General features: G+C 44.9%; 2 protein-coding genes across 3 annotated transcripts in view; one reads left to right on the plus strand and one right to left on the minus strand.

The window, feature by feature from the left end:
* The window catches only part of MON2 (MON2 homolog, regulator of endosome-to-Golgi trafficking), a 79499-nt gene extending 64836 nt beyond the window's left edge, over positions 1-14663 (minus strand). For both annotated transcript variants that reach the window (XM_069973964.1, XM_069973955.1), the window contains exons 1-4: positions 14329-14663; positions 4516-4579; positions 1770-1897; positions 310-441 (exon numbers count right to left, since the gene is read on the minus strand). In XM_069973964.1, coding sequence (XP_069830065.1) covers positions 310-441; positions 1770-1897; positions 4516-4579; positions 14329-14442 — 438 coding nt within the window. In that variant the 5' untranslated portion in view covers positions 14443-14663. The remainder of the gene's footprint in view (positions 1-309; positions 442-1769; positions 1898-4515; positions 4580-14328) is intronic.
* A 3063-nt stretch (positions 14664-17726) lies between these two features.
* RPS16 (ribosomal protein S16) lies at positions 17727-22697 on the plus strand. The gene is made up of 6 exons (XM_069973971.1): positions 17727-17775; positions 17864-17915; positions 20671-20772; positions 21952-22048; positions 22165-22212; positions 22509-22697. The coding sequence occupies exons 2-6, from the start codon at positions 17868-17870 to the stop codon at positions 22652-22654; spliced, it is 441 nt and encodes a 146-aa protein (XP_069830072.1). The 5' UTR covers positions 17727-17775; positions 17864-17867; the 3' UTR covers positions 22655-22697.
* The last annotated feature ends 1829 nt before the right edge of the window (positions 22698-24526 follow it).

Raw genomic sequence — 24526 nt, forward strand, 5'->3', positions numbered from 1 at the left:
CGTGCAGACCAGGTACTTATCCACAGGCATACTCAGGAAATTGTACATCATGGCCTCGATAGTACTATCCCCTAAAAGCTTTTAAAGTAATCCAATAATTGTATCATTACATTTGCAGAACCTCCCCTGTCCCCTACAGCACTGCCACACTGCTAACAGACTCATCTCTCAATTATAAGGTGCCGTCTAGTGACAGAATTTCTCCTAGACACAATTCTAACAGGTTTTTTTTTCTTTTACAAGTACTGTAAATTCCGCTAACACACAGGTATTGTTAAATAAATAAATGGATTGGCATATATCTATTACCTTTGATAAGGCATCATCATGAACCACTGTGTTAGTTGTCAGAAGAACCAGAACAGTCTGTAGAAGCTTTAATTCTTCTAGGCCATTCTCCATCAGCTGCCATAACATGTTGATTATATTACCAGCAGCAGCCTTTGGAAAAAAAGGAAAAAAAACAAACAAAAATCACACCAAAACTCAAATGTATGATCAGAACCTGAAAAAACTTTATACTAGTTTTTTATTCCCTATGGATAGGTGATAACAAGCTGATCAGTGGGGGTCCAACCGCTGGGACCCTCATTAATCCTTAGAACAGGAAAATAGTTGGCCCTGGAATGAACAGAGTGCTCAACCATTCTCTTTCACCTAAAATTCTGAGCACTAAACTCCAAAATGTTCAGCAACTTCATATAGTGAATGGAGTGGTAGCAGATGTGCAAAGTTTAATATGGGGACAATATAGTCTATGTTCTACTGTTATTGTTGGGACTCCCAGTTGTTGGACCTCTACCAATCAGCTGGTTATACCCGTCCTATGGAGAGGGGCTAGCTTAACGAAATGAGAATATCCCTTTAAGTCATGTTTGGAAGGGGTAAAACTTTCTATCATGGACCTTGCTGAAAATAGGCAGCACAGTCCACGTCGAGCAAATGGCTTTGAAATAATAAGCCAACAAGACAAACTTGCTACATGTAGAGCATCGGCTAGATATTTGTTTACAGTGCTGTAAAAATGTATTCTCATCTGAATGGTAAGGTAACTCTGAAAATACACTAAGCTTAGGGCCCTTTTATCTGTCAAAGCAGGCAGATACTGCCCTGTGTACGGGTGTGTTTTCACAGAGATTTATCTGACAGATTTTTTCAGCCAAAGTCAGGAAATAAGATATTCAACCTGAATCATTCACTTCTTAGGCTAGGTTTACATCAGTGTAAATTTTTCCATTGTACTGCCCCATAGCCCCCACCAATTTTAATAGGTGCCTCCAGGTTTCAGACATGGTCTCCAGCATTTTATCAAGTATGTACAGAATTTGCAATGGAGGCAGCCAACAGAACCGCCAATGCAGGTGTAAAACCAGCCGTACTGATGCTGACTGTTTCTCATTAGAGATGAGCAAATTGAAGCACTTTGTTTGATCTGCGCTCCGCTCATCGAGCCGCTGGCCTTTAGGCGCTGCTCTACTCCCTGCCCTGCCCTCATCCCAGGATACTGAGAAAAGCTGGAGCCAACCCTGGGAAACTTCTCCCAGTTTCTCAGGACTGGATGCAGCTTTTCCCCGACACCCGGAGTGGAGCGGCACGGAGTGGAGCAGCGCTGAAAATTCAGTGGCTCGATGAGCGGAGCGCAGATCAAACAAAGTGCTTCACTTCATTTTGATGATGGATTCCCTCATCCCTATTTCCCATACTAAATGAAAAAAAAGAGGACTTCAAAATAATAAGGAAAGGACCTGACACACAGTAATCCCCCGTACCTCTGACACCACTTCATGTGACATTAGCCTCTGGATAGCAGCAAGACAAAGCTGGGTGATTTTCGGCTCTTTTGTTCCACAACCCATAAGGAAAGGTTGGACTACTTCTGAACTGTTCTCCTTCAATGCTTCAGGAAAGAAAAGAACACTTCAATTTGTCCAAAACAGAAAATGTATTATTATAATCTGTATCTTAAAGTATCAGATGATTTTGAAAGAATCTGGGGTCCCTCGGTTGTCCTACTGCTCTAAGGCTTTAATTCTCAGATTCAGTATTTACAGTCTATTCTAGTTGCTGGGTGTTACAGATGCAAGGGTTGTCTAGACATTAAAAAATATATTATTAATGCAGGGTGGCATAAAAACAAAACAAAAAAAAGTATACTCACTTTTCTAGAGCCTCTGCAGCACTGATACTCCCAGGCTACTCTTATCAGCACTACTTTCTGATAGCAGACAATGTGTTGTCCCCATAGAAAATGCCCCACTCAGCCAATCACTGACTGCAGTGGAACCCTGGTTAGTGGCTAGCTGAGTAGGGCAGTTTCTGGGGAAAACGTATCATCAGCTAACAGAAAGTAGTAGGACGAGAGGAGCATTGGAGTGTCGGTGCTTTAGGTGATTATCCTTTTTTTTTTTATGCCTGGACAACATCTTTAAAGGTTACTCTGTTGAAGAATGCTTTCTTTTAAATCAAATAGTGTCTGAAAGTCATATAGATTTGTAATCTATCTCTATTTAAACCATCTCAAGTCTTCCAGTATCAACTGGATGGCCAATGCCCATATAAATTAAAAGTAAATCAAAGCAGTTATTAGTTGCTGCACTTGGCTAATCTTTTGCCCACATGCGGCATCTGCAGTATGAGCAGTAAGCCTAAGGGTGGGTTCACACTGAGAAATTCTCGAGGAATTGTAGAGGAAAGTTTTCTGCTTGAAATTCCTTGTCTATTCTATCGCTCTGGCAGCATAGGATAGCATAACAGAAAGCCAGCAGAATTTAAGCCCCCATTGACTTCTATAGGATTCCTTTAGCAGAATCCGCTTAAAGAATTGACATGTCAATTCTTTGGGCAGAAAGCAAATCAGTGGCAGAAAATTAAAGCAGATAAAGCAGAATTGGCTTTAAATGTCACTATATGATTATTATATAAAATGAGCATTTATGTTCTTTCCTTGGTGTAAACAGTTTGATGGCATTATGCAGTAGGACACTATGAACAGCTTGTCTCCGACAATGATATTTTGCACTGCATTTCCACCGAAGATCCTTCCTTTACAAAGATTTATAAATATCTGTAAAAGATTCCCTTGAATGTGGCCTTGCTGATGTTTACTGCTGGACGACCGCTGATACTGCTGTACTACACCAGTGCTGCTGCCCCTTCATTCTCAGGCTCAGAGAGGGCCCCCGAGGTTAGACTCATACCAATGACTAAGGGTACTATTACACGGAATGATAATCGGCCGAATTGGCCCGATTCGGCCAATTATCGCTCCGTGTAATAAATGCAACGATCAGCCGATGACAACGATCATCGGCTGATCGTTGATATAGGTTAGACCCTATTTTCGTCGGGCACCGACCGCGCACCGCTGCGTGTAATAGTGGTGCGTGGCCGGCGACTAACAATATACATTACCCATCCACGTTCCAGGGCTGTTCCTGCCGTCCGCTTCTCCCGGGGTCCCGCGCGCGCTCTAGCTTAACAGAGGCCTGTCAGCTGACAGGCCGCTGTGAAGCTAGAGCGCGCACGGGACCCCAGGAGAAGTGGACGGCAGGAGAAGCGGACAGCAGGAGCAGCCCTGGAACGTGGAATGGTAATGTATGCCAGTTTAGCAAGGGCTGCAAGGACATCAGTAACGATGTCCTTGCAGCTCTTGTCAAACGATTATCGGGCCGTGTAATAGGCCCAGTAAACGAGCAATGATCTAGCAGATCGCTGCTCGTTTACAGGTATTATCGGGCCCTGCTCGGCCCGTGTAATACCACCCATACCATTTACACAGAAAGATTATCGGACAGATTATCTGCCAAACATTTGAAGCCAAAGCCCGAAACAGACTATAAACAGAGATCAGGTCATAGAAGAAAGCCTAAGATTTCTCCTCTTTTTAAATCCATTCCTGGCTTTGGCTTCAAATCTTTGGCAGATAATCTTTCTTTGTAAATGCACCATAAGTGGTGACATATTGTAGCAATGTGTCATCACCTATGAGGATGGCAATTTTCCTTTAATGAATCACTAGATTATAGATTGTGCTGGTCATGAACCATAAATAGTGATTAGAAAATAGGGCAGAGTAGTTTTACAGCTCCATTATATTATTATATGCTCACTTTAGAAAGTGTAGCTCCACTAGTGATAAACAATACCTGGGTATCATTCATATATATATATATATATGTTACTTGATATACATGATATATATTTTAGTTCTTTTTCTGGAAAGCGTTCCACAATCTGCTGCTGACAGCTAATGAGGCAGCATACAGCAGGTATATACATCTTCATAACCATGCTTACTGGTATATATTCAGGCAACAGGGCAGTCCTACTCTATGAGTGAGAGATGGCGTTATGAGTATGTGCATTCACAGATAGATGTCCATCACTGAGTAGGACAGCCCTCTTGACTACCAAGCCCAGAATGAGCAGAGACATAAATGACACGTTATACTGAAATGTTTCTAATAAAAAAAAAAAAAAAAAAAAAAGAGTGTTTGTGTGTCTGCTGAGCATTACCTGTCAGTATATCTGTGTTCCTTGCAGCTATGTTTTTAACCTTCACTATCCCGGATTCTGCAGCCTGGAATATACAAAATAAGAGTTAGGGTGCGTTCACACCTACAGGATCTGCAGCAGATCTGCAGCAGATTTGATGCTGTTTTCAGTTATTTAAATGAAATCTGCTGCAGAAAATCAGCTGCAGATCCTGTAGGTGTTAACGCACCATTAAGATACAAAGCATGCATTACTGTACAATCACATGACATTGTAGAGAAGACAGACATTCTGAAACTGTGTTGGATTAGTAAAGGTGGGTTCACACCATTTGCTCCTCCACCTGCTTCTGTGATTCTTTAGGCAATAAGAGAAATGCAGCTTGCTGTGATGACCCCCCCTCATCTTCTGATTGGCTGAGCAGAGACAGCATGCTCCAAACACAGGAAGCGCTGTCTACGGAGTCTGGTGCTGGTAAATGGAAAGGCAACATGATCCCAGGAGGTACCTATAAGTACCTTCCCTCCCAACCGGCACCAATATAAAAAGATTTCTTTTAGCTGGAAAAACTGCTCTAGGGTTGCTTCACACGTACCGGATTCACAGCAGATTTCACACTGCGAGTTTGCAGCGAAATCCACTGCAAATCCTGGTAGTGTGAAGTTGAATGGGTCACATTCCTGCAGCAGAATTTTAATTCTGCTGCCAGTATGTGACCCAGCCCCTTTAACTCCCTGCAGCCTGCGCCCAGAGCATACATCACCTGATCGGCGGCGCGGCTGTGTGAGGCTCCCGGCTCCTGTCAGTCCTCATCAGCCAATCAGTGCTGCCTGTGCACTGATTGGCAGATGGGAGTGAGGGGAGCCGGAAGCCTCACACACAGCTGCGCTGCCTGAAAAGCATGCGTAATTGCGGGCAGGCAATGTGCTAGCTTGTTAAAGCCCGGTATCCAATTTTCATTCCAATGCATAGCCATATGCCATAAATGTTCCAAGCTTTGCAGCAGATTTTGTCGTGATATTTGCAGCGTGAAATCCACTCAGATGTAGTACATGTCAAACTAGACCATGGGTCTCCAAACTGCGGGCCTCCAGGTGTTGCGAAACCACAACTCCCATCATGCCTGGACAGCTAACGTCATCATTAAATACTTGCAACCCATCCCTGAGATATAAGCTACCGAGAACAGCGACCAGCAAGCTACCAAATCCAACACCATCTACTATAGGATAAAGTGTAAATTAAAAAGCTATAAGCAATTTTGTAGTCACTTATACAAACGCAACCTGAAAACTGCATAAACCACACAAATAAGCTAAGCAATACATTTAAAAAAAAAGGTCAGTAAAAAATAAACACTTAAAAACCAATGGCAAGCATATATGAAATCTGGACATTTTTCTTAAAGGACAAGTGCCATGAAAAACTTTTTCCCAGTAATTGAAGCACATTACAAAGTTATATAACTCTGTAATATGCTTCAATCACCTATCTGCCTCCCTTCCCTGCCTTTTCCCCCCTCCACCCCCCACCAGGAAGTGTCCTGACTCACACAGATCTGATTACTGTTGTCACCGTCACCAAGCTCTTCTCTCAGCTCCTTCTCCTGTTACACTAGCCTCCCCCCTCCCCTGCCTTGTCAGGTGACAGGCTTGCTCAGCTCCCATTGGCTGAACAACTGCAAGCCATCACTTGTCACATCTCACTTGCTTATCTTCCCTCCGACTGACTACGGCACATAGGCAGCTCCCCCCTCCCCTCATACCCTCTCTCCTGCTGCCCTGGACTCAGTGAAGGAGTCATGTCACTAGAGAAGATAAGATGAGCAAGCAGAGTCACCTGACAAGGAGGGGAGGGGGAGGCTGGTGTAACAGGACCTAGAGCAGCCCTCCTGCTGATGACTCATCCTCACAAGAAGGAGCTGCCTGGTGACGGTGACCACAGTAATCAGGTCTGTGTGAGTCAGGACACTTCCTGGTGGGGGGTGGAGGGGGGAAAAGACAGGGAAGGGAGGCAGATAGGTGATTGAAGCATATTACAGAGTTATATAACTTTGTAATGTGCTTCAATTACTGGGAAAAAGTTTTTCATGGCACTTGTCCTTTAAAGATCTTGTAGCTATTCTGTTCAAGAAGTCATCTCAAGCAAGACCTATTGCTAGCTTTCCATGGCAACTGGCTTGAATGCTTTTCAGCTTGGAAATAAGGTGTTTTCTTGTGGAAGCAGAAGAATTGGGATGCTTGTTCTCTTACTCAAACACACAGGAGTTATGCCAAAAATCACAGAAATGACTTGTACCAGCTTCTACAGTTACACATAAATGGCCACCACAAGTGGAGCTTCCCAAATCTTCCCAATATGCAGCTGCTCAACCCAGTGAAATAAAGTACAATTCAGTTCTTTATAGTGTATAAAGAAACGCAGCAAATGAACCAGTTTTTCTGTACTAGGCAAAAAAACAGCAACAGTTGTGTATACTACAGGATCTCAGTGGCCTTGAGGTCTGCAGTTTGCCTAAATACCAGATGACCATTTTTATCCCCTTAGGCATATCTGCCATCCGGTGTACAGGCACCAGATCAATAAACATTGCATGCAGCAGTTTTTGATCCGGCTGGAGGGAAAATATGCCGGATGGTTGACATGTTCCTGTCCCAGTTCAGCCTAGTGGGGAAACAAGTGGGACGTGAGATGCAAAGTACTCAGCTTCTGGCATCCGGTGTCCCTGTGTGTTCCTATCACGGACAGTGCCCGTTACCGACATATGTTAACTCAACCTTAAAGGGGATCTGTTCTGCATGACTCTGTTATATGTTATGTCAAGGAGACACTTTTCTTATATTTGTCTGATTGGCTTAGCAAGCTGAAAGCCATGTGATGTGCCACAGCCAACGAAAAGGCTGCCGGTGTACATGCGCACTAGCAGGCTTTTCTCTTCCATTCACTTTAATGGAACCCATTAGATCTGAAGACGCCAGCCTGAGCTGACGGGGATGCATCCGGTGGGAGATTCAAGTGGTGATCCTCACCAGAGGGATGGTGAGTATAAAGTGTGTCTGGTATTTTGGTTTTTTTGTACTGCTGGAGTTGTCCTTTAAAGTTACTCTGTACCCACAATCTGACTCCCCCAAACCACTTGTACCTTCGGATAGCTGTTTTTAATCCAAGATGTGTCCTGGGGCCCATTCGGCAGGTGATGCAGTTATTGTCCTAAAAAACAACTTTTAAACTTGCAGCCCTGTGCCCAACGGGAGTATCTGTGCCCTAACTTTGCACCACCCCGCCGTCCCTCCTCCCCACCCTCTTCATCATTAGAAATGCCACTGAAACATTTTCTCATGTATGAAAATTGCACAGGTGCCTTAACGATCCAGCCCATGTTCAGTATTCACATAGCTGATGAATAGGAGACAATCTGCCTGGAGCATTCCTAATGATGAGGAGGGCGGGGAGGAGGGACAGAGAGGGTGTGCCGGTCTAATGCATACACAATCTAAGCCCCGGCCGTTGGGCATGGGCTGCCAGTTTAAAAGTTGTTTTCTAGGACAATAACTGTATCACCTGCCCACCGGACCCCAGGACAGATCTTGGATTAAAAACAGCTATCTGTAGGTACAAGCGGTTTGGGGGGGTCAGATTGTGGGTACAGAGTCGCTTTAAAAAAGCACTAGCAGCCACCTCTCTCCCTGCCTTGTACGGCATAATAAAACTTCTTTTTCACCTGCTGCCGCAACTGTGGCTGGTATGCTCCAGGAGCTGCACAGCTGATCTATACTGTGCTGCAGGAAACCATATCAGCACAATAGTGCCGACTGGTTCCTCTCACTGCATGCACACTTAGATAGATGTCAATCACTGAGTACGACCGCCCACATGGCTACTTAGCCCACACACTGTGCACAGAGTTCATCAATAAATGACAAGTTATCCTGGAATATTTTCCCCCAATAAGTATTTATTCAAGTTCCTCAGCTCCTGCTGCCCTATAACATGGTGGTGACCACCTGTATTTTTAACATAATGTTCTATGTAATGCCTAGATTAGGGGTCTTCAACTGGCGGACCGCGGTCCGAACCCGGACCCCAGGTGCGGCGCTGCTCCCTGCACAGTAAGTATCTATGAGCGCTCTAGTGACAGCTGCAGTGCGGCCACAGGAGGAAGAGAAGAGGACGTGCAGTACTTAGGTGAGTATAAGTGGTTTCTTTTTTTTTTTTTATGCTATATGGGAGGGGGGGGAGCGCACAGGGGGGCTATATACAGGGGAGGGAGCACAGGGGGGCTATATACTAGGAGAGAGCACAGGTGGGGCTATATACAGGGGGAGAGAGCACAGGGGAGCTATATACTACAGGGGGAGAGAGCACAGGGGGAGAAAGCACAGGTGGGGCTATATACAGGGGGAGAGAGCACAGGTGGGGCTATATACAGGGGGAGAGAGCACAGGGGGGGCTATATACTAGGAGAGAGTACAGGGGGGCTATATACTGGGAGAAAGCACAGGGGAGCTATATACTGGGAGAGAGCACAGGGGAGCAATATACTGGGAGAGAGCACAGGGGAGCAATATACTGGGAGAGAGCACAGGAGAGCTATATACTACTAAGGCAGTCACCCCCTGTGTACCTAATTTTAAAGGGCTGGTGAGAGAGAGAAAATGACAGTTTTCCCACTAATAAGCAGCAATTCTGTATGTAAATAGTTCAACGTTTGTGGAAAGTAACAAAACACGTTTTCTACTGATGTTCAGCTCGGACCTTCACCTGACAAAAGACCCCGGTAAGTGGACCTTCACTAAAAGTTGTACCCCTGGCCTAGATGAATGATTTTGTTTTGGCTTTCTCCACAATGTTAGGTTGTAACATTTTTAATTTAAAAGGTATTATTTTATTTCTTATAACAATTGTTTTTATAGCTTTAAAACCAGCATGAAAGTACAAACAGCCCAACCTAAAAGTAGGGTGTACCAGGCAATGAACTACAGTACTTCCTTCAAAATGTAACATAGTTAAAATACAGTTATTAGGTTCCAAGCATTTACTGACAGGGTTGTAGATATTTTTAAATTTAGTGCTACTTAGTGCAGCACCAATATATAGGCCTCCTTTCCGCCAAGCTCTCCATCTGATACTGTAGCTTCAGTCCGATGCCCCCCTACTCATGGAATGGAGAGCGGGGTGGGCAGAAGGCTGCGCGGGGCAGGCAAAGATGTTGTGCAAATGAAGAGAATGTGCAAATGAACCTGCTTACAGCTCCCTGCAACCACGTACCTAAGCTTTCCAGCACCAGTCTTGGATAACTTTAATCAAACTACAATATAGTAATTAGTGCCTAATGGTACTTTTACACGGAGCGATAATTCGCACGATTAACGATTTTGAATGAACAATTTTTTTTTTTAAATGACCAGCGTTTAGACGGAACGATACATCGTACGGAAAAATCGTTATGCAATCGTTTTGCGATCCTTTAAGCCTATCTCACACATAGGTGAAATCGTTGAAAGACTGTTTACACTGAACGATCTGCAAATTTTTTGCGAACGACTAACGATAATTTGAGAACATGTTAAAAGATCAAAATGAACGATTGCTCGCTCGTCGTTTGATCATTCGCTGCATTTACACGTACGATTATCGTTCGAATTCGATCGTTATCGTGCAAATTCGAACGATAAATCGTTCCGTGTAAAAGGACCATTAGGAGCACTGAGGGCATTCCTCGGGCCCCCAGAGCATCTCCCAGCCTGCCTCCTTTGGTCACACCTACCTATGCCTTCAATAATACATAAGCAGGCTGTTCTTTGTGTAGGCACAATCGAAGGAGGAGGAGGGTGGACCGACTGGTACTCTGGGGGGGTGGAGGAACACACCCAGAGATCCTAATGCACCAAATTAAATTTTTTATTATTTATTAAAGTTATCGAAAACAATGGGACAAACTAAGGAAAGAAGAACGGTGCCAGAATAGTTTGCTATTGCTAATCTCACCAGAACTTATTCACTGCCCCACATTGGAGAAGTCTCTTTTATACACAGGTATTTATGAGATGCAGTGCATTTGATCAGCAGGGTATGAAGCCCTCAAGGCTTCTTACGTTATACTACCGGTTAGACAGCTACTGTGAGGCACGGTGAGGTGCACCACCCCTAACTCGGCCATGGTCTGACAGATGGTTAGGACATCTGTGACATATCTAAGCTCACCAACTTGAAGTTTACATAGAGTGAATTTTCTTTGTGTACATATACTTGAAACCATACCTTTTCATCCACCTTTTCCACATTCATTAATACTCCGTTTTCCACAGTTCCTGACATTTAATCCTAGTACACATTAACTCTTTTGGATCATTTAGGTTCACTACTATAGTTCAAGAATGTGAGATTGTGAGATGTCAGAATAATACTACAATCATTTATTTCAGCCTTTATGTCTTCCCCCAAATTCCCAGTGGCTAAAAACACACAACACACAATTATACACATGGTTAGTATTTGGTATAATTGCTTCTCACATGGGCCAAATGTTTTAGGTAGCCTTCCACAAGCTTCTTAGGGTCCTTCAATATAGGTGGATATCAGGGCCGCAAACAAGCACCAGTCTGCAGGGTCAGTGCTTGCATGCAATGCCTTTGCAAGACACGATTAATAGCACGGGCAGGCCACAAGAATGATCACTGTATTGTTTGTTTGGCCATTAAAATGGATTGTTATTGGCCGCACTTCTGTTTACACGGAGAGAAGTGTGGCTTATAATGATTTTACGGCCACACAAAAGATAAAATTAACTGATCGCTGGCTCTTTTACACAGGCCGTTTATAGGGTGAATGAGTGTTTCTAGGAATGTTCAATAACTTTAATCGGCCCATGTAAAAAGGCCTTAACAAAACGTTGCTGGAATTGTGTTCCATACTTCCTAACTGAACTAGTATAACCAAGCCTGGTTTATAAGCCCTAAAGGATTAACATTTATAGCCTATAGGGACATACTACTGTGCATGGGGGCACTATAGGGGCATACTTCCTTGTATGGGGCACTAAAGGGCTAGGGGAAAAGAAGAAGGATAGGCCCTTCCTAGTGTAGTATTTTCAGGTATTCACACTTGTCCAGCGCTATGACATAGGGAGAGTCAGTGTACTCACCTATTTAGATTGTGCAAGGTAATAGGCACAACACTATAGAAAGTCTGGAAAGGGGTTTTCAACTGCAGCTTGTCAGAGGACCAATAGACTAAGGTGCCATACCCTTCGGGAGAATGAGCAGGGAGAGGACCATGCTGCAGCAATCTGCCCCCTTCTCTGTGTAAGAGTAAAAGAGAGTTGGCCTCCATAGACTTACATTGTGAGCTCGACACTTTTTCTCTTACACAGAGCGGGGAGAGGACGCACTGCCGCGCAGTCCCCTCCCCGCTCGTTGTCCTGCCCAGTACGGGCGATCAAAACTTTTGAGATCTCTTTGACATGTCAAAAGTTTTCCCACATGCCAGTGAAACTTTAAGAGTAACAGAGTTGGTATAACTCATAACTTAGGTATGCTTTATTCTGCTATGTCTCCTTAGTACCTATACAGAGGTTTTACAGTAGCTGTCACCAAAAATAATGACAGATTCTCTTTAAGGCTCCATTCACGCATAAGGGATATGCTGCTTCAAATCTGCAGATCCTAGACACGCTTTCAATAACTGTAAGCCGAGCAATCATTCCATTGACAGTTCACTGTCCCGCTCCATCCTCCCCATGCACAGGCCAGTTTGATACAGCTAAACATTCCTGTGTTCACTGCGGTTTATCTCTCCGAGGACAAAGGGGTCGGGCGGTAATTTGCCATCATACCTGAGTCGCTATCTTCACTGACACTTATATGAGTGTCAGGAGAGCTCCATACACTATATACTAAAGGCCTGACCTGCCGCAAGCGGGGTGCTGAAACCTAGCTCTACTGCCTATTGATGGGTTATCCTGAAGGTAGGCCATCAATTACTCCCAGAAAACCCCTTTAAATTTAATCTCAGATATGGCTGCAATGTAAAGGGGACTTCCATGCAAATAGGAAAAGCACCAAAGGTGAAGCATAATGCACAAAAGCACAAAGCCTTTAAAGGAGAAGTCCGGTGAATATTTTTATTAAAGTATTGTATTGCCCCCCCTAAAGTTATACAGATCACCAATATACACTTATTACGGGAAATGCAGATAAAGTGTTTTTCCCTGCACTTACTACTGCATCAAGGCTTCACTTCCTGGATAAAATGGTGATGTCACGCCCCGACTCCCAGAGCTGTGCGGGCTGTGGCTGCTGGAGAGGATGATGGCAGAGGGATGCTCCGTGTCCTTCCAGTGCCCTGTGTCCCTCAGTGTCCCTCTGCCATCATCCTCTCCAGCAGCCACAGCCCACACAGCTCTGGGAGTCGGGTTGTGACATCCTCATTTTATCCAGGAAGTGAAGCCTTGATGCAGTAGTAAGTGCAGGGAAAACACTTTGGGCCACATTTATCATCCGGCGGACGGATGATTTTTGGCGGAAAGTGCCGATTTGCGTATTATTTTATACGCAAATGGCCGATTTGCGAATAAAATAATCGCAAATCGGCACTTTCCGCCGAGTACGCCAGGGGGCGGAAAGGGGGCGGGAAGTAGGCGGGAAGTGGGCGGAACGGAGGGCGCGGACTCAGAGTCCGCGCGATTTATCATCCGTTCCGCCCAAATGTACGCCGAAAACCTACTCCAGTCCTCAGCTGGCGTAGGTTTTCGGCGGTGCGCAACAGCGCGCACGGGATTTATGTAGAGGCAGTCCGCCTCTACATAAATCCCCGTACCGCCGGAGCTTCGGGGGCATTTTTAAGTCCGGCGTAAAAAACGCCGGACTTAATAAATGCCTCCCTTTATGTGCATTTCCTATAATAAGTGTATATCAGTGATTTGTATAACTTTTTGGGGGCAATACAATACTTTAATAAAAATTTTCACCGGACTTCTCCTTTAAGGTACTGAAAAAAAAAACACATTCTACAGATACTCCTTAAGGGTACGTTCACACGTAACGGATCCACAGCAGATTTAATCTAAATGACTGAACACAGCATCAAATCTGCTTCGGATCTGCTGCAGATCCTGTATGTGTGAATGCACCCTAAAGAGGATGTACCATCAGAATGGTAGTGATGAATGATGTGTCATAAAAGCTGGGAGGCTTTGTAGCAATTTCTAAAACTAAAAAGTTACTTTATGGTATTCCCATTGCAATGTTTATGGTATAGCCACAGAATATCCCATTCTGGGACCTGCTTCTTGAGAATGAGGACTTCCTGGCCTTCTTGTGGCGGGCGGAGGTTGTAAAGAAGCCGTAAACAGCCAGATGCAAGGTCTCCCATGGGAGTTCTGTAAGGTGGGAGTATCCCTCTAAGGGCCCTCTCACACGGGACAGAATTGCTGAAGTTCCCCCGCAGCACATCCGCATGGACACTGCAGATTTATAAGCAGACATGGAGCAGAATAGCTATCTGTCTGACTGCTTCACTCTTACAAAGGGGTACTCATCTATCAGTGGTAGCTCCCAATACTGGAGAATGACTGGAGCGCTCCATTCTATTGGGGGATTGTGTGCAGGGGCCTACCCTAACCATCATGGGCCCCTAGCTACCAGATCCCTGTGGAGTTTTGCTGAACCCTGGACCATTCCCTTTTACAAGGATCTCAGAGCTGCACTCTATAATTCTGCAGTCATGGAGGGATGGGGGAGCACACTGCATACACACAATACGTGCCACCATCATGGAGGAAACTTGTGTCAGGAGGTGAGAGGGCAGCAGCTGGTCCCTGGCAGCCATGCTCACCTCTTTCACAGGAGGGAACTTCTTCTTGCACTCCATGGACAGCCCCCGCAGGTCACTCTGCATGTTCTCCAGCAGCTTCTTTATGGCCTCGGGGCTGCTGGTGGAGGAGGACATGTTTCCAGTCTAGGAGCAGGCAGGAGCGGGGAGAAACGGGGCACGAGCTGTCACCGGAGCGGAGCGGGCAGCCACACAGCCTTCCTATCGGTCACACTGCTAGAACATGTCCCCGGCCGAGCACCGAGCTGTCAGCCCCTCGGCTCGGCCATCAGCCGGACTCCCAGAATCCCTTGCTCCCCGCACTGACACGTAACAGCCGCTTCCGTAAACACAAGCTGGGAGAACATCCGCGCAGGCGCAGTGTGACATTCCCACGGAGTCGTCGGCGTCACTTCTTCCAGTGACCGGCGGAGATATTCTGTATACATCATTCTGCTATACAGTCCGTGCCTCATAGTGTAATAGCGCCCCCTGTGGATAGCAAGTGTTTTATCCTAGACAAGGGCTGCACTACCGATCGCATCCAAGACTTTACAACTTATATATATTGTTGCCACTTGTCTGCCACTTCATCACAGTACTGTATATAAGTCACAATCAGGTCACAGCCGCATGCCACTTTATATTGAAGTAAATGGTGACACATAGGACCGGCATCTAAAAATCCATCAAAGATGTCCTTATAGCTTATGTCATGTGGCAACCCCACACCATTCACTAACATTACATGCAACGCTGTGATCGAAATCACCATGTAGCCCTGGCCTAAGGCTATATTCACATCATGTTTTCAGCTACACGTTGGGAATCAATGAAAAAAGGTTGCTGACATGCAGCCGACGGCCCCATTGATTTGAATGGGCTGGATGGAGTCATTTTGTGACTATGTTTTGTCCATCTGCCCGATAGATACTTCTTTTGGGCAGGACTCAAAAGCGCGGTCTTTATGTATATGTCCGGCAAATGAACAGAACGTATTTACGAAATGACTTTGTCCTGACCATTCAAGTCAATGGGGCTGTCAGCCACACGCCAAGCTGCACTTCAGCATCCATTTTTCATTGATTCCCAACATGGGGCTGAAAACGTGATGTGAACATAGCCTAACAGTTACCATCTATCCACACGACAGGTAACTGGCAGGGATTTAATGGCTGACCCCCATCAATCAAGAGAACACAGGTGAATTTTCACCACTCCATTCATTCTTTACATTCATTGCAGAATTTGCATGGAAATTTTAGGTGGAGTCTGTGGAGTCTGTGTATTCTGGAGCTCAATCCACCGTCTACCCAAAGAATTGACAAGTCAATTAAATGGTACAAGCAGAGTCCACCTCACGGTCCGCTTGAAATTTCTGCGCAAAGTCCATAGTGTGCACATACCCTAAGGCTATGTTCACACAACGTAAAGAGACCGGACGTTCCGTGACCCGGCCGGGTCACGCAACGGCTGCTGTCTGCCCAGATCATCCCGGCCGGATGATCTTTCCAGCCGCAGTGTTGTGATGCGGGCGCATCAATGTGCGCCCGCATCAGAACTCCCCATAGGACACAATGATGCAAGCACCCGCAGCCACTCGCTTCATTGTGTGAACTGACAGGTTTTTTCCGGGTCCGCATGGGATCCCGGCCGGAGCGTATCCAATGTGTATACGCTCCGGCCGGGATCCCATAGCTGATAAGGCAATGTTTCACTCTGCATAAAGTACAGCCGTTGTTGCCGATGGCAAAAACGGCCGTACTTTTACGTAGTGTGAACATAGCCTAAGGCTGGAATCACACAGCAGTTTTTGGGGAAAAACCGCCACAGTAATTTTTGTGCCAAAACCAGCAGTGGATATAAATGGGATAGAAAATATAAAGGAAGGACTTGCACTCTATCCTGTTGGATCCACTTCTGGTTTTGGGACAAAAATTGTAGTGGCAGTATTCCAAAAAACTGCAGTTTGTGTTACCAGCCTAAGGCCTTCTGAATATTGCTGAGTGCTGAACCCACAGGAAGTAGTGTTGAGGGAGCCTGTCTAAATGTTCGGTCGGCAATTGTTATCTGAACTCGAACTTTCTGCGTTTGATTCCCATTTGATTCGGCTGCAGAAGTGGGATGACACCCTACGAAGTCCTGGAAAACATGCATACAGCCACTTTATTTATGTTTTCCTGGCAGCCCTTAGACGGCATCCATCTTCTGCAGCTTTGGGGAATAAAAACACTGAGTGCTTAGGTTTGGATAACATGGCCAAACTGAACATTTTGACAGGGTCACTCAACACTACTAGGCAGTAAATTGAGCAGTGGATCAGCATGTGCATTACTGCTCCATTTACTTGGGGGACATTTAGCCTCAGTTCTTATGATCAATGAGGGTCCCGTTTTATTTAAAGGAGACCTGTTAACCAGGTCAGCCCACCCGAACCCACCCCACCCCTGGACAGGGCCAGGCATACATACCGGCCGCACAACAGACTGTAAGCCCACCTTTAGGCTTTGTTCCCACTGCGTATAAACAACGGCCATTATGATGTCACTCTAGCACTCATCACTGCAGAGTACTAGATACATATTCATTAGAAGGGGTGGATCAGGCCACTGAGGGCCGTCTGTGACACTATCTGCTCCGCCACAGCCTCAGCCTGCCCCACTCTTCATCTGATGCTGTAGCTTCAGGCTACCACCCGCCTCCTCCGGAATGACTGACAGACGATGGCGGGCACAGACAGTGTCACAGACGCATTCACGTGACAAAAAGATTGTTTTTCATGAAGATGCCGGATCACAAAGCAGTGCGGACAGTAAGTATACACTGCTCCTGTGATTGGCAAGGGGAAACTGGCGGCACAGCTATATGCATATCCATACTGTCAGTTTCCCTTTAATTTTTACAAAGGGGGTGAATGTCAGGCGATGGTTGTGATTATACAGTCAGGGGGTGCGTATTAGACATATATGCCCCAAAAAATAGAAAACACCCCCCCTGACTGTATGATCTCGTCCATCACATGATAGTCATTCTCATTATCAAAATTAAGTTCACGCCCATCTGACTAATAACTTAAGTGTCAGACAAATTACCCACTTTTCTCAGGGACAAAAGAATCAAGTCTATATATAAAACTAACACAACTTAGTTCTGCAGGAGATTATGTAATTCCTACTAAATTCCCGCACAGTCACAGGAATATCCATAATGTGCCGTAATATGTTGTATATAGTTACAGTGTGACGTAAGACCCATTAGCTTTGCCATATACACAGTCCTATGACAAATGCCCAGCCGCACACTTCATGAATTAACTGTGGGAATCTGTTACCACAAGTAAAATGGCGCCGCTAGGCAGACAGACTTGTGCAGATTACGTATTACGTCACAGCACGCAGGGCACGCATGCCCCTGATGAGTGGGTGCGGAGAACCCGTGCTTCCTTTTCTCGCTGCTGTCCATCACGGAGAGGTGAGGCTCCGTAGTTCTTAGGCCTGAACGTGTAGTTTTTAGAGTGTGGGTCGCCCGGTAACCGACTGTCCCCGTTCTCTCTCCGCAGGAACATGCCGGCTAAGGGTCCCTTGCAGTCCGTCCAGGTTTTCGGACGTAAGGTTAGTGTGTGGTGGCAGTGTGCGGCAGCCTCGTGTGCAGCTCGGGGCCCTGGGGCTTGTGCCGGCTCTGCCGCTCTATACCGTCTAACCACCCCGTTATACGGACGGGCTTCATAGTAATATTAGCCGGGAGGTATTATAGGGGGAAATCACTCCTCGCCGCAGCACTCTATGAAGCGTGTCTTCACTGGTAATCATACACACCATGCGGTCTTCATGCCGATAGAAGTGTCTGACGCATCAAGTGTGTGGAGCTGGACAGGCAGGGAGGGCACCTGGCACAGTGTATGCCCAGCTGCTGATCACTCTAAGTGGCAGGGTCACTGACCTGTGGCTCGCCAACTGTTGTAGAACTCCAGCCATCCCGTGACAGCCTCACGCCCATTGCATGATGAGAGTTGTAGTTCTTGCAATAGCTGGAGCACCTAATTGATCAGCTCACTGGGTTAGCGGAAATGCTTTGAAGTTGTCTGGGCAGAAGTTAGGTCCTACCTGAGCCGGGTGGGGGTGTACCAAGCCATGTCCCCTGCATGATGTCCGATACCTGCCCAATGTGATGGCAGCATCAGGAACATCCGGCTGCCCATCATCAGGCACCTGCCCCCCTCTTGTCTAGGGGAAATATATGTATGTACAGATTAGGTAGCAGAGCCATGTTATATGTTCCCCATAGACTTTACATATGTGAATGACAAGTAGTAGCAGTATTCATAAGTTTCTGTTTATATGGTTGTAATCAAGAATACTGGAAGAGTGGGGTGGTAACTGAGCAGTTTTTCCTTATTGCACATTTTGGGGGGTTTGTGGCTAAATCTGCTCAGAGATCTGCTTTTTGTCTGCCCTATGGAGGGGGGGAATAAGATGTGTTGAATTTAGGCCTGTATGACTGATGACACAATGCCTGTTTGAGTGATCACAGCTGGCAAATAAGGTGCTTGTGAAATAAGCTTCTGATCCCTAGTATTTCATGCCTAAAATGTCTTGTATCTTCACAGGTCTTCTGTCCTTTGATAAAAGCAGTGCATGATTCTCTTATCTATGCTGTCCTGTCTAAGGGTATGTTCACACTTAGTAAAATAGGTGTAATTCTGCAGCAGAACTCTGCCGTGGAACTACACCTGCCTCAGTGTGTCATGTCATCTCAATGAAAGAGCGTGCGCTCCGCTCAGAGAAGTGATATGTCACTACTTTGAGCGGAGAATGGCGGCAGGGGAGGAGCGTGCGCCCTCTCATTCACTCACAGCGAGACACTGAGCAGGGTGGAATTCTGCCGTATTTGCTCAGTGTGAACATACCCTTACAGTGGCTATTACCCGTGGCTTCTTGTTGTTGCATTCTCCCATAAGCCTCATGAGCCTGGGGAAAGGTGACAGCAGCACAAAATCCACTAGTTTTCCTTTGGAGTTGTAAACATGTTGGATTTTACCTCTTTTACAGAACTGTTACATAAAGAAAACTCGATAGAGATCTGGAAGAAGCACTCAGCTAAGTGCTTCTCTCCCAGTCTCACAGCAGAAGACCTAAAGTGTACTTGTTGTTAAAACTTTCAAAATCTAAATCAACAGTAGATGTGATATAAAGCAAGTTTGCAATATACATTGCTGCTGCAAGTTAGTCTGCCCATAGAGTGTACTGGGCAGGGATCTGCAGCAGGTCTCGCTGTGAATACGCAGCGAGTAATCCGCTGCGGATCCGGTACGTGTAAACGTACCCTTAAGCTATATTACAAAGCCTGATCTACAAGAGAAAGCGAACACCAACCTGTAAGATAAGCACTGGCTTCCTCCTGGGTTGCTGGCTGTGCTATTCCACTCACATTGAGCAGGGGGGCCATGGGCAGCTGTGTGAGGGGCTGCCTAGGTGATCTTTATATTGTCCACATAGCCAATAAAAGAGTGGCTATCTGCTGCCGCTGCTCTTATTGCACAGAGACAGGCAGCAGACCGTCACTATTGCCATTGTGTATTTAGAAGGTGCTGAAAGACAACAATTAGCCAACATCGTGCAGGTCGGCTGAACGTTGCCTTTCAACATGAGCTATTACACAAAATTATCATTGGCCAATAATCGCTTTGTGTAATAGGACCCTAAAGGTGTTTTTTACAGAGATTTATCTGACTTTTGAAGCCAAAGCAAAGAATGCATTTGAAAAGAGGAAAAATCTTTATGACCTCTTCTGTTTATAGTCTGTTCCTGGCTTTGGCTTTACAGATCTGTCGGATAAATCTCTGTGTAAACCCACCCTACGGAATTCCCATGTATTCCGTCGCTCGTACCCAATTGTGGTGTCGCACATCTCCGCCCTTGCCGTAGACACCATTCTATGCATGGGCGGATTCCACCAAAAGAATTGACATGTAACTACTTTCGGCGGAATGCGGAATCCGCCTGTGCATAGAATAGTGTCTATGGCACGGACGGAGATGCTTGACGCCGTGTGCGGGTACGAGCGACGGAATACGCCGCAGGTTATACGCAGGAATTCCGTAGTGTGCACGCACTCTTACACGGCGTAGTAAGAAAAGAAGCACGAAGTTGAGTGCTTTCCCTTGGTCATATTAGTAATGGAGAGCCCAGTAGCCACACCTCCACCGATGAAGAGTGCACCTACATGCAATATATAGGGTGTAGTATTATAAACTTGGAGCAAGGTTATGGATGTAATTTATGTACAGATAGGACTGATCAATTCTTAACACATTAAAAAGCTTCGCAGTGAAATTGTTTAACTGAACTTTTCCTTTTATCTTTGCAGAAAACAGCAACTGCTGTTGCCCACTGCAAAAGAGGTAATGGCCTCATTAAAGTTAATGGAAGACCCCTAGAGATGATTGAACCTGCAACTCTGCAGTACAAGGTATGACCACCCTTTTAATATAAATTGCAACTGGTATTCAACTATGTTCCATACAAGTCAATAAGGTTTTCCCACTAATAAGCTTCTATCCACAGCATAGGTGCTAAAGCATGCCTGTCAAAAAAAGTCTCACTCATAACTTTAAAGTTTTGAATGGTCGGGGTCTGAGTGTTCAGACTATGATCGATAAAGCGAGCCAGGAGAAGTTATCCCTCAGTTTGTTAAATCCCGGCTCTGTGTCACTTGACCTGGACAGCCTTCCACTGCAAGTCCATGAAGCTGTCCAGGTCTAATACAGAGTGAGAAGAGGAGAGCACGGCAGCAGGGTTTTTCTTGCTGCCCGTTCTGCTGATCTGTACAGGTGTTAACAGTCAGACACTTACTGATAAAGACTCTTGACGTGTCAAAAAGTTTTTGTAACAGGTATACTTTAAAGAAATCCAGCCTCAGCTTCTCACTGGTGGCAGGGGAGAGTGTGTGTGTGGGGTATGCAAGTAGAACCGCCTGCTTTACTACTTTGCACAAACTAAGCAGAGGTGTACATGACTTTTTCCCACAAAACTATACGTCAACCTTCTTGGCTCCTACTGCTCTATAACATGTTGCCTGCTGATTGGATTGCATTTGCCACTTGACATGTTCCCTTAAAAGTGGATGGCAACCTTTACACACGTAATGTATATAGTAAGGCACTTAAGAGTGCCTTAAATGTAGACCTGTTTGTTTTATTTTACCATGCCACTCCGCCCCTGCTGATTCTATGTCATTGTCACGGCAGACGGCCCCTCCGTAAATACATGGCGATTTATGGAGGACTATGTGGCATACATGTCACTCTACTCTTACACTGCACTCAAGGACGGCAGGCACAGTGGAGGATGCAGATTGATGTGTATTGTTAGATGCCCCCCCCTCCTCATCCACCATGAGACTAGATCCAGAATAACAGTGGGTGGCGGAGAGGCATAGTAATAAAGGACAGGCACGCAGTGAAGGCACTCTACGTGTCTTACCATATACATTACTGGAAATGTACAAAAATTTCCATAACATTTTTTTTTACCGGTATTGCTTTTCAGTAATGCATTTCCTTAAACGTTGAGGGTGGGAGAACTTATAAACATTATAAATATTCCATGTAGTAATGACAACTTTTTTTTTTTTTTTTTTTTTTTTTAGCTGCTGGAGCCTGTTCTTCTCTTGGGCAAGGAGCGATTTGCTGGTGTTGACATCAGAGTCCGTGTGAAGGGTGGTGGACATGTCGCACAAGTCTATGGTAAGCATAAGTCTAATATGTTTTAATCCTTTTGTTTAGCAGGTTACATGTTGTAACAGATTACGAATTATTTTTACTTTGCCTTTACAATAACGAAACATCTTTTTCTTTTACAGCCATCCGTCAAGCAATTTCCAAGTCACTTGTGGCTTATTACCAGAAGTGTAAGTTTTTGTTTATGATCTACAGTGGAAAATTCCATTGGAATGCTAGTACATCCCCAATGTAGATCATTTAGGTTGTTTTGTTAGTACTTTGTAGCTGCATATGCAATTGTATCAGAGCAGCATGGTAAGTCTCTTTAGTCAAATATTTATGCTTGATTCAGTATTTATAAGTAGGGTTTCTGTATTACCCTGGTGGTTAAAAAAATAGTCAAAGCAGCATGTGTGATAAATCTACCCTTCACGAGAAATATAATGTGAATGTGTTAAAAAAAAAAAAAAATTATTTATTTCAGATGTTGATGAGGCCTCCAAGAAGGAAATCAAGGATATTCTCATTCAGTATGACAGGACTCTTCTAGTTGCAGATCCTCGTCGTTGCGAGTCCAAGAAGTTCGGTGGACCTGGAGCCCGTGCTCGCTACCAGAAGTCTTACCGTTGATCACATTGTACATTTTCTTTCAATAAACAGTTTGAAAACTTCAGTATGCTGTTTTGTGTGTTGGCTACTTATGAAGAAAACGTTATAAAGGATGCAGTTTTGTTGTTTGGTATTTCTGGTTTATTCAGCCGGTCATACGCTTAAAGGGGTTGTGCCATAAAGCTTAGAAGGTAAAATCAGATGTGTACCACATAAGTAGAGGAGAACAAATATTCTGTTTTTAGTATAGTAGCTTACATCACTGAACCATTTTTTTTCTTCTCTATGCTTCCCATTTTTTCCTGGTTTTCCTCTCTGACCTGTGACCCTGCTGTTGCCATGCAACAGTACTCACATTTTACCACAATCCCCCTCGCGTACATGTAAAGTCAAAGCCAACAGCTAGTACTAATGGGACAGATCAGGTGACTGCAGTTGAAATGAGCATTAGTGACCCAACCTAGTGGATGCCTAGTGTTTTTAGAGGAAAGCAGCAAATAGAAGGGATAAGGCAGTCTATAGCTCTCAGATGATAAATTTTAAGAAATGTACGTTTAAAATATCTAGATCATTATTTAGCATAGTTCTTTAGTATAAGACCTATTTTTGTGACACAACCCCTTTAAGGGACAATTTGTAGTGTGGCCAAGCTTTACATGGGAGATACAGTCGTGCCTTGGATTACAAGCATAAATCGTCTCGGGACCATGCTTGAAATCCAAATCAGTCTTAAAGCAAAACTAATTTTTCCATAAGAAATCACTGAAATGCAGACAATAGTTTCCACACCTCCAAAAATTATATATATATATATATATAATCTCTATCATTCTGAAAGATGTAAAACAAGTGAACCAAACATTTAGAAACAGCTGAATATGTGATATTGTAAGTTACTGTACAGTATAGCCAAGCAGCCTGTGGGGTATTATAGGTATGTACAGTAACTGCATAAAACTGATAATACAGCAGCAGTTTGTAGATACAGGATGGCACTGCAGATCCCCATAATGGAAGAGCATAGTACAAAATGCTAGAATAGAGAAGTAGGACTGCTGTCAGGTCTCTGTGGTCACATGACAGGAAGGGGGTGGGGTGTTCAGCCTAAACCAACCAGGGAGTGAGAATCACAGAGCTGTGCAGAAGGGCAGTGACAAACTTTTCTATACAGCAGTGTGAATGGCTGAGTAAAGGCCCTTTTACACGAAACGAACACGAAACGAAACTATCAGCCGATAACCATCTTGTGTAATAGAAGACAATGATCGACTGACATGAACAATGTCTGCTGTTCATTGCAGCGGTTTCTTTCAACATGGGGGCTTAAGTGCAGGCACGTTATAGCTGTAGTGGAGAGGGTGGGAAACAAGGATTGACTGAGACTGCAGGGAGTATGAAGGAATGAGCAGGGCAGATGTTTAAACATACATGCAGCACTCTGCATGGTGAGAGGGGTTACAGCTATGAAGAGATTACCCCTTCAGACCTCTCCCCTGGTGCAAACCCCAGCATGAAGTGGATCTATCATTTGAAAGTTGAGGAAGACTTCCTGGGTCAGAGTAGAGTGCTGTATATGTGGTAGGGTTTTCGAAGTAGTTTCAACTGATATTAGCTAAACAAATCCATAATCAAATTTTTTTATTTCCTGTCTGACACTTAGGTCAGACATGAGAAACCAAATTTCTAAACCAAAATTGGCTTTATCTGCCAACTTCCATGTTAAGATGTGTGGCCAGTGTGAAGTTAATGTATCGCTTAAAGGGAACCTGTCACCCTCCCACCCCCGCTAGAGACCCTTATACTTACCCCAGAGAACAAAGTCCCACTCCTGGAGCCGCTGCCGAGAGAATGGGGCAGTCATTCTCTATGGGCATTGGACTGATCTCTGATGTG

Source organism: Dendropsophus ebraccatus, chromosome 1 (genome assembly GCF_027789765.1).
Source record: "Dendropsophus ebraccatus isolate aDenEbr1 chromosome 1, aDenEbr1.pat, whole genome shotgun sequence".
Classification (NCBI taxonomy): domain Eukaryota; kingdom Metazoa; phylum Chordata; class Amphibia; order Anura; family Hylidae; genus Dendropsophus; species Dendropsophus ebraccatus.

Coding starts and splice junctions, on each gene's coding strand:
- RPS16 (XM_069973971.1), top strand. CDS start 17,868: ATGCCGGCTAAGGGTCCCTTGCAGTCCGTCCAGGTTTTCGGACGTAAG. Junction 17,916..20,670: donor TCCAGGTTTTCGGACGTAAG/GTTAGTGTGTGG, acceptor TTATCTTTGCAG/AAAACAGCAACTGCTGTTGC. Junction 20,773..21,951: donor CTGCAACTCTGCAGTACAAG/GTATGACCACCC, acceptor TTTTTTTTTTAG/CTGCTGGAGCCTGTTCTTCT.